The 10274-nt window shown below is 42.7% G+C and overlaps 2 protein-coding genes across 2 annotated transcripts; both read right to left on the minus strand.

Annotated features, from left to right (window-relative positions):
* Positions 1-925: 925 nt before the first annotated feature.
* On the minus strand, positions 926-1781 carry LOC129582845 (tyrosine-protein kinase receptor Tie-1-like). Its single transcript, XM_055474461.1, has 3 exons — positions 1497-1781; positions 1178-1407; positions 926-1093 (listed from the first exon to the last, which is right to left on the minus strand). Exons 1-3 carry the CDS (start codon positions 1779-1781, stop codon positions 982-984), a joined length of 627 nt encoding a protein of 208 aa, XP_055330436.1. The 3' UTR covers positions 926-981.
* Positions 1782-5023: 3242 nt separating this feature from the next.
* Positions 5024-6132, minus strand: LOC129582846 (uncharacterized). Its single transcript, XM_055474463.1, has 4 exons — positions 6030-6132; positions 5416-5947; positions 5166-5252; positions 5024-5077 (listed from the first exon to the last, which is right to left on the minus strand). Exons 1-4 carry the CDS (start codon positions 6092-6094, stop codon positions 5024-5026), a joined length of 738 nt encoding a protein of 245 aa, XP_055330438.1. The 5' UTR covers positions 6095-6132.
* Positions 6133-10274: the final 4142 nt, after the last annotated feature.

Genomic DNA, 10274 nt, shown 5'->3' on the forward strand with positions numbered 1-10274 from the left:
TTCAATACCCAGAGTATAGATGCAAATTGCACTTATTTGTATTTTGCGCGATGTTAACACGATTCGAGTCCAGAAAAAATTATTGCGGTTCAGAAAAAAACGGTACAATAACTGGAGCGATCATGGGCCAAAGTGATCGATATAATTGTAGCATTTCCTTTTGATTCTCTTTTCGCATGACGAGCGATGCTTATCACTAAAAAAATTACTGCCCACACTGTGGCGGCAGCTCAAAAAGCACGGAAATGTTACAGCATGGAAAGTTGAATTTATTAAACATAACGTGATGGCGTACAGATGTCCATTATAAAAGGGTAAAACATTCACCATACGCCAGTTTCCCCTTTAGTACAACGTCTCAGAATTTGTGCGATTCATATGTGTTAGGCTCAAACTGTGTTTAACCTATAAAAGCTGTCGCAAATCCAAAGTAAGTTGCCAAAGTGAACAGCCAAATCCGAAAACTGGGGTTGGACTAATGCGAAACGGCAGAATGCTCATAGCCTCATACTTACATGCATACACGGAAACTTTCGCTTTCGCGCCTTCCCAAAACGTTCTTGCATTGATTTACGTGATTAACGTGGTATAACGTTCTGTAGTCCTAGGATTTGTATAGGTTATTGATCTGGTAAGCCGTTTTTTGCGCGCAAGATCCGATTTGCGAAGCTGTGGAGATTCAAAAACATTTAAATGCAAATCACCAAAAGTCTCATTATGGACCATAGTCACCATACTCTTTCAAATTTTGCTGGGAAACGCACACAGAAGTGAAGACTGTTTTACCACGGAGCCCGGTTTTCCTCACGTTTCTATTGAAAAATGTGTTTCCACTCTCGACATTACAAATCTTTATTCTGCTTCAGTCACTGCACTTCGACAAAATTGCAATTTCGATGTCAAAAAAATTGTGTACGTAGAACGATCAATTGCCACAGGTTTCCACCATTTCTTAAATCTGAACTGTCGGGGAAGGAACACCTAAAGGTCGTTGTTGGCTGTACCAACGCTGGCGTCCATTCTCGACACGATCTGACTGAACGATGGTCGATTGAGTGCGACAGTAATCCAGCAGTCGAGTACCAAACTGGATCTTTGGCCCAAAAATCGAAAATAATCGATCCATTATACGCTAACGCCGCCAGTTATCGTCTCTCTTTTAAACTTAGCAACTTACAGCCATTGTGGACAAATTGCCGGCAGTTGCAGACGATTGTCGTCGAGGAGGAACTGATGCAAGTGTTCATGATTTAGTCCTTGGGGAAACTGTTGAGAATACGGTGGTTGACCAAAGGTAAAGCATTCCCACACTACCACACCAAAAGACCAGACATCACTGCGATCACTGTATCGGCCTTCCATTGGCACTAACGTCTCCGGAGCCATCCAGCCTAATGGCAGTTTCACCTGCCAGGTGAAAAGAAATAAATGTAAATGTCGCAACAACTAGAATTTATGGCTGCGAGCTTTTGCTCTTTAAAATATTTGGACTGTACCTTGGGCCGTTGCAGGACATACTGGCTGCTTGCTCTCGCCAAGCCAAAATCGCTTATTTTGGCAACAAGGTTGGAATCCAAGAGAATATTTCGCGCCGCAAGATCCCTGTGAATAATATCTCGGCTTGCCAGATATTTCATTCCTTCTGCTACTTGTACCACAAGATCAACCAAAACTTGGAGCTCGTTTACGGCTTCGGGATTCTCTCTGTTTGCCTTAACATTGCAGTAGTTGCTGGGATTTTGCAGGTAACTCAGTAGTGACCCGTTTTCACAATACTCCATTACAGTCAGTAAGCGTCCTAAAGAAGGAGCGCGCTATGAGACGCTATTATAATACAGGTGGCTGAGTTTTCATGAGACTAAGCGATTAAGAAAAGCTACTACCAACACCTCCTAATGACGTAACTAAAGTAAAATGTGAACATAACTCATTGTGCACCTTTTAAAACTACTCCAAGTAAGCAAACAACATTCTTATGGCGGCCCACGGTCATAAATGTTGCGATTTCCGCCAGGAAGCACCGTTCGTCTTCCGTCGTATGTGGTTCTTCCATGAATTTAACCGCAACAAGTGTAGACGTTTTAGTTTGGCTCAAGTCAGTCACGGGACTGATTGTGAACGCCAGCCGTGCCAAGCTAACACGACAAAACCGGCTCTCTCCTAGAACTTCGTTTACTGAAGAAAAAGCAAGCGTTATGAATCCACGCCAAAATTTAAATCTAATTTGTTGGCCTTGCACTATAAACAGTGATTCCCTAGAGGGTAATTACATAACGTTAGCGCAGTGCTTGGCATTTCAAACTCTTTAATTAAGTGATCCGGAATGCTAAGACGCGCTAATCTATGGCTTGTTCCACCCTGTATTAAGAAATTATTATTAGCTGCAAAAACATCATCATCTTAAATTATTTAACATAATCCCTGCAACAAATCGTACCTGACGCAGGCGTCGCCAATAATAAGACCATATAATTAGGATAGCGCACACGGCAGTTGCTCCAAATAAGTTGCCATAAAGTGCGCTCATTTGGATATGATAACCTGTACGGGTGAATATGCTAGAACTTAGGTACTGTATATTTTGCCGCAAACACCAATCGTACCATGACTGCCGGCCGGTGGTGCTGTCAAGCCTGTAAATAAATTACAAAGAAACAGTAAGTAAAAGTAAAACAAAACACAGGCCTGAAGAAGCTGGTAACCACAGTGCAGTTATTAGAGCCAGTGTTAGAAAAGTTGTGAGTACCGACATTGCCCTCCTGGAACTGAATATCGTCTAGTTCGATCGATGATTCGTCTTCGAAGAAGACCACTTTTAATGTTAACCAGAAAGACGGCGGAGGGTGCAACAGGTATATTGTGACATTCTCCCATTCGGTAAATTGATTTGGCCCATTTCTCCAGAGTGATCGCCTTTCTGAAGCGTTGATTGTGTGTAGTTCGAGTTCTAGTTCAATAACCTTTTGCGCGGTTCCTTTGTATCGAGCCTACAAAAACCGATAACAATTTCTCGCTCATAAACGGTTTTTACTCACAGTTAGGTACTTCTATAGGAGGAGTTATCAAGTTGACTCTAGGCACTCGAGCTAGGCTACCATAGCTCACAAGGCGCGTCATACTCGTACACCAATAAGGATAATACCAAATTTTAAAGCGTTTGGCAAACATTATTAATGCTCTGTTGGTCACCTTAAAGAAGCACTGATCCTCATGGTGCAGTGGGCACCTCGTTATTGGACTGATGATATATGTCATTGCCGATATCTCACCGACTTCTGTACACCGACTGAAGGCCACCAGCCCGTTGGACGAATTCGACGGCACAACGGCCCAGGTCATCTGACTATCTTTACGACCCACCCATCCGCATAAATCTCCACTGTCAAATGCACAGTTTAAAGCTCCAGTGTGGTTCGGGGCTACAGTTCAACCAAACACGCTGAACAAAAACTTGTTGGGCAAACCGCAGCATTTAACTTAATTCATACGAGATAAGTCAGGAACCGCCTCTGTGGCCGGTGGGTACGGCACTACATCCAGTGGCCAAAAAAATGTTGGTTCATGGCAGATCACGTTGCTCATTAACATCTCGCATTCATTAAAGAGCTCAATGTCATCCAGTGCCGCGACGTAGGTCTCATCTCGAGCGGATATTTCAAACACGAGCTACAAAATCGTCGAGATTACTTGCGGGATATCATGTGTGGAACAAAATGGTTGGTGGTTACTTCTGACAGGTAAAAGAGATTGAGCATTACCTGAAAAGGCGCCTTAATGCATAGGTCTATTTGAACAGTTTGCCACAGCTTTGCCGACGGCTTAATGCCGCTGTCGAAATCCCTTGAATTCCACAAAGAAATATGAGCCGCCATGGTCGCAGCATATAACCGCAAGAACTGTAAGCCGGGCCCAAATATGAACACGGAAAAGCGCAATCTGGTTTGCTGCGGGCCGATAAAACCCGTCCGCAGAGCGCTGCTTCTCGTTGAAGTACCACTGAAGCCCATAAATCGGGCAGCTGCATTGGCCAGTAGTTCAGGTACGACGAACGGATCTGGCCCAAACTGGCCTTCTACTTCCCTCCAGCTGGTCGTATTGTTTTCCGACAGCCAAATGCACGTTTCATTCCCCTCAAACGAGCAAGTAACGTTGAAATAGATGGAGTCCTGACACGTCGCTGCCGAAATGCACGGAAAAAATTTTTTTGTAACAGTCAAGAAATACTTAAAGGAAGTGACCCGGTACATAGATCTAAATTCGCGTGCATGGACCAAAACGTTTGCCCTGGCGCGCTCAAAGGCACTTTTATGCATTGACTTAATGTGCAGCCAAGGATTTGCATATATATATATATATATATATATATATATATATATATATATATATATATATATATATATATATATATATATATATATATATATATATATATATATATATATATATATATATATATATATATATATATATATATATATATACATTGGCGTGAAAACCATTTTGCGCGCAACATCCAGTTTCGGAATTACGGCTGTCAGACCGTTTAATGTATTTAGGTGTATCAAAAGTCTCATTATTGCCCGATATCCTTCAAATTTTGCTTATGAAACTGGTTTGCACCAATTTTTTAAAATCGTTTGCACCAAAAATTTTAAAACATTATTAAAAATTTTAAAAACATGGTGGAGATTAAAAATTGAGCCTGATTCCATATAAAAACTTCTTTTCTGTTGATGTACACGTTTTTATGCACAATTTGAAAAAGATCGATTGAATTTGAGAATTTTGGTACATTAATATATGTATTTGAACTTCGGAATTTTGTTTTGCACTTAACTTTTTAAGTGGCCTTTGATCGTACAAACGGCTTTCATGCTAATACTTACAAATTATGTATTTATGTATACAATGCCATTACACAATGCAAAAAATTGTTTAGGAGTTCGTGAAGCGAAAGTTTCGTGCACGGACACCAATTTGGCACTACGACCCGGGGCCCATAAGTGTTTTGTTATTGTATATTTTAAATCATTACCAAAGCCTGGTAGGCGGTCGATTTGGCGGTCGGGTTGGTACCCTATCAAATGTGGAATGATTCGGGTAAAGCATTTTATCACTAATGTGCGCCGGCGTAACCACTGACCCTCTTCAAGTGAATACCACGCTTGAAGTATGGAAAAATCCGATTTTTCAGACTGTAGGCGACCGTCTTGATATCGCTTGCTATAGGAGAAAATGATCCGTAACTGAACCTGGAAGTGGACATAAGTCACATAACCAAGACTTTTTTACGCTAAAAATCTTCATCGATGGCTTAGTGTTTATTAGAGAAGTTACAATAGATAGCTGAGGTGAAGATGACATACAATAGATAGCTGAGGTGAAGATGACATGGAACTTGGAAGCAATTTGTACCTGTATGATATAATTTTGCAATTCCTTGGGAAAAGTAATATCCAGTCTATGCCAGCGAACGGCCTTGCGACCGCAAGGTACAGTGCCAGAAGGCAAGGAAACTGGCCTACCGCCGCGGCTATACAACGCTCTTGTCTGAATGCAAAACGGCTGTCTCCGGGGCAGGTACCATATCATCAACCGTCCGTTGTAATTGGCGGTAATTTTCGGACTCCGTAGCTCAATCCATGAGTTATGGCTGTTAGGAGCGAGCCGATAGGTCAGCACATTGGTCCCCTGTACCAGCATATCGCTCATTTCAAAGCCAATTTCCGGTTGTATCGCGGCTTGCAAGTTGTCACTGCTATTCAGGCTCCAGCCACAAAACATGGGAGGAAGCAGGGGGCTCAGGACGGAACCATCACATGTCACTGAGGTTTTTACCGATGGGAGTAAAGCCAAACTGCATCCCTCTTGCCCTGCTTTGTTTTTGTCCTCGTCATTCAAGATTAGTTCGTCTATCCAGAAGCCGTTTGTTCTGGTGTTGTATTTTCTGTTACATGCAGATAGATAATTCCAGTTATAAGTCAGCTTCTTATCGTAGGAAATCGCGTTTTCAAGAATGTTGAACTTACTTAAACCGCACAATGAATTCCAGTGTGTGATTGTGTTCTACACAATAGCTGATCCTCGCCGGCATCCATCTATTCCAGTTAACTGGCTCTTCAATTTCATACCAAACTGATGCAAGTGTACCGGCATTGTCCAAAAATAAGCCAGCAGATTCCACAAATTCATCAAAACGGTAGAAGAAAAATAGTTGCTGCCGACCAGCACTCAATACCGGTGACCTTAAAGGTCCGAAGACCATGCCACTTGCTGAGTGAAGCATAAGAGCCGCTGCTGCATTACCGGCGCCTTCGTAAGTCGAAAGGCCCATGTAGCCTGGAAGTAATAGGAAGTTCTGCGGGCCCTTATTTTCCCACCCACAGAAATTTCTGTCGAAAGTACAGCTAGCGGTTAAAATGCGCGGATAAGCACTTTGAAGAGGTTCCCGAGGATAGTCAGGACAGTTTTCCGAATAAATGGCGCTGAATCCTTCGTTTTCGAGATGTAAAAGCGGTATTCTGGGCATCGTCACGGCATCCGATGGAATAATGTACTCAATTACTAATCTGACTGCTTGAGCGGGCGGTAGCCAAATGGTCCCGGCAGTATCATGTGCCGTCACGCCGACAGATGTTTCCGAATAGTTTGCATGGAAGTATTTGATGTTGTATGTCAGACCACCAATTACTGATGTGTGTGAATCTCCGAATCTGGTACGGTTAGCGATACTGATGCAGTTGCTAACCAGGCGAGCTACGGATGTTGATAGCCCTACTTGGCGTTCAGCAATCAGATCGAATAAACCATGTGCGTCTGTTCTGTTATCGAGATCAGCCTTGCGCATCCATCTGCGAAAAAATAGTTAGTATTTCTTTTCAACTAACACTTCATACAGGAAGTGTTGCAAAGGGCAGCATCATCGACGTTCCGTGTAAATGATACTCGTAGTTTGCTTGATAATACGTAACTGTGTGCCGCTGTTAGTGACCGCTTGCAAAATCATAATTATCCCTTTAATCAGTTTTATAGGCAAAAGGTGTACGAGTACAGAAAGGCTCTTAAATCAAGCAGTTTAACAAATATATTTCCGAAAGTTGAAATACAGATCCAGGTGCCGTCGTAGTAAAAATTATTTAAAGTCGTCCATTTATATGTCTGCATTTACTGTGCATATATTTACTGTGCTGTACATGTCTGTCTACTTAGTTGTTGTTCAGGTTTATGTACCTGGATGAGACACTGTATTCATTTGTCCAACCGCACATTGACTCCTCGAACGTACAAGATATTCCAGGACAGTGATGCGGCACAGCGAGTGATGCATTAAATTCGCCGTAATAATCAAAATCCGTCAGGCGGACTTCGGAGCCTTCTTGCCTGATGGCAGTCGTAAAACGGAGAACGGTATTACTGCTCAAGCATACCGGCAGCTCAACGGTAATCCACCGTGCGATATTTTCTGAATGTGCTTTGATTTCCCAAAGAATAATCTCATCATTAACCTCGGACTTATGCAAGCGCAGGAACCAAACACTGGCATCACTAAAGTAATATCGGAACCGAAACGTAGTATTTAACGCTGAGGGTGTCGTGATTGGTACGCTCCCAAGTCGTGGACTGTAATTACCATACACCGGATGGACGTGCTGCGCTCCGGAATGCCTAGCTACCACATAGTGACTGGACACTGACTGTTCCAGGTGAAAATTTGCGTCAAAGTAATTTATCCATCCACACATGCTGGTTTTGAATTTGCAGGAGACTGAAGCTAATGCTTCACGGGCTTCGGATGGGAGAGCTGTGAAAATATCGTTCGGCATTACATTTCTTTAACAAATAATCAGCTTGTGTGACCAAGAGAACATGCTGCATCGTGCATACGTCAGTCTAGAGCCATCCAAATAATTACTGTAAATTTTGCTCACCATTAATTTTCTAGTTACTCAAAAGTCAATACGATATGTCTGCCCACGTCAGTTCCTTGACACGAAACAAGACGTTATTTTGACATGGTCGAAGTTCGTTTCTTGTTTCTTCATATTTTCGGCATTTAGTCCAACACTTCCGAATGCGAAATTACCGTAAATTCTGTCAGATGTCAGGGTGCGAAATTACAATAGGACGAGAACGTCCACGTGAGATATCGCCTGACCAGAACGTGCGGCATGAAACTGATGCAGGCGAGTGTTTTGTCACTTTTGTGTACAGGTAAATATGAGCGCCGCGGGAGAACGCTGTTCTCTGAGACAAAATGTGAACTTCTTGATGGAAAAAATATAGAATACAGATCTGTACATACATACCTATACTCGTATATATACCATACATATTTAAAACATGTTACACATACCGTACCTATCGAATTTGTGGCCCTGGGGTGAAATAGTTTGAAGGCCCTGGCGGAAGGGGCCTTATTTCGGGACGGGGGCGAAATTCGGGGGGATGGCAATATTTTTCAATTAGTACTGAACTAACTGAAATATATTTTGGAGGGGGGCATTATATTTCATGCAACTGCGCATCCGGTTCTAGTGAACTAAGTAAACTTAGTGAAGTTTAATGCAGTAACTACCGTCTTACCGGTATGCACTGAACAACGTTGTGAGCAACATTATGGAGCATATACAGTACCTATACAACTGCTTGCCAACACCACACTATGTTGATGCCCGTTTACTGCTTGCCATTAAATCATCATTTTTGTGAAGCAGTTTGCGGCATACCAATATTGCAGCGCTTGACGTTAACGGCCTCCTGGGGCGTAATTTCGGGGGTGTGGCCTTATTTTTCAAGTGGTTCCGGGACGAGCACTTATTTCATGGGGTCCTTATTGCGGGGAAGCCACAAATTTAATAATTACGGTATGTGTACAATTACATATACATGACTGTACAGGCAGTACAGCGACTTATAAGGGGACACACCATTTTACTCGGACCGTTTCCTTGTACTGTTGCTGTCACCCGCCTGGAGTGTGAACGTTACGGCAGTACATATGATTAAATCAGTCGTGGTACATTAGCACCATGCTTACTGTTTAGGCACAACGTAAAACTCCAGCCGGGTGACGGCAGCTGTACAGTGGCACGGTTCGAGTAGATTGGTTTTACCCCATATATACATATCTGTCATAGCCGAAACACGTTCCAAAAAACTGATCGTTTTCATAGGAAGTGCGTAACAGTACACGCCGTAACTTCTACATCGTCAGCCAAAGAAAGCGGCTGCTCCATTCACTGAGCTCCCCACCGTAACAACATTGGATGGGCAAAATTTAAGAAGGAGGCTTTAGCGGCTTCTTCTCGTTTTACAGTTCAAAAGCAATCTGCCAGGCGGAAATTTTAGCTGTCTGGATGGTTTGGATGGCTCTTCGTGTATGAGAAAACAAGTTCGGATGGGGAATTTTCTCCCCTCGACAAGGGGTAATTTCGAATTTCTTAAACCTCTGAGTCACGTACAAATTTTTCATACAAAGGTGTACGTATTTCACAGATTTTCTGTTACTCATAAGCTGACAAAAATAAAAGGGAAGCTAAATGTTACCATTTGTGTTCACATCGTCCAATCCGAAGGTGTCGATAAACCTGCCAAAAGTGGCCCGGAATACTAGAGATCCTGCTTGTTCAGCATGTAACACAGCTTCTGCACGATACCATTGTAGTTTCACCTTCCCATCTCTATGGGTATTCTCTCGGAGTATCCACAATATCGAGTCGTGATCCTTTCCTTGTGAGCGAACCGTAGTATTAGTGCGATAGTGCAGCGCCAGACTCCCGTACCACCTTGGTATAAGGTACCAGAAGGTGATTAGCAAATCCACCGCGGTCCCATTGGTTGGCGTCCAAGGCTGAGTAGTAACTTCAGTCCAGATGTTATCACTGCTCGTTCGATTTACTTTTGGTACATACATGAAACTTGTTCCTGAAAGGAAAACGCCGGAATAAATGATTTGATTTTTTTAAAAGCTGCAGTCGCACAATGTTATGCCACCACAGATACTAACGTGCTGCCAAAATACTGCCTTTTTGTGAATTAGGAAGCAGCTTCATTACACGGTTCGGCACAAATGCATATTTCCGTGGCGCATTTACGGTTATTTTATCAAAGACAGGTCCAAAAACGTTTCTTTAATTTTGTTAAAATGCAATGCACAAGCTTTTCCCGAGAAGGCGCATCATTATATCTGTAGTTTAGAACCGCTCGTGAAGGGGCACTTCTGTTGATATTTAAGTGTCCATAACGCGCTTACCATCATGCGATGATACATTCTG

The sequence above is a fragment of the Paramacrobiotus metropolitanus genome, unplaced genomic scaffold, assembly GCF_019649055.1.
Source record: "Paramacrobiotus metropolitanus isolate TYO unplaced genomic scaffold, Prichtersi_v1.0 Parri_scaffold0000008, whole genome shotgun sequence".
NCBI classification, from domain to species: domain Eukaryota; kingdom Metazoa; phylum Tardigrada; class Eutardigrada; order Parachela; family Macrobiotidae; genus Paramacrobiotus; species Paramacrobiotus metropolitanus.

Bases quoted from the DNA above. Each gene is read 5' to 3' on its own strand.
- LOC129582845 (XM_055474461.1), bottom strand. From the start codon at position 1,781: ATGGAGTATTGTGAAAACGGGTCACTACTGAGTTACCTGCAAAATCCC. The intron at 1,408-1,496 runs GTACAGTCCAAA...TTCACCTGGCAG, and splicing joins ATGTCCTGCAACGGCCCAAG to GTGAAACTGCCATTAGGCTG. The intron at 1,094-1,177 runs GTAAGTTGCTAA...TTTGGGCCAAAG, and splicing joins GCAATTTGTCCACAATGGCT to ATCCAGTTTGGTACTCGACT.
- LOC129582846 (XM_055474463.1), bottom strand. From the start codon at position 6,094: ATGCCGGCGAGGATCAGCTATTGTGTAGAACACAATCACACACTGGAA. The intron at 5,948-6,029 runs GTAAGTTCAACA...TGCATGTAACAG, and splicing joins GAATTCATTGTGCGGTTTAA to AAAATACAACACCAGAACAA. The intron at 5,253-5,415 runs GTACAAATTGCT...GTCCACTTCCAG, and splicing joins TGCAAAATTATATCATACAG to GTTCAGTTACGGATCATTTT.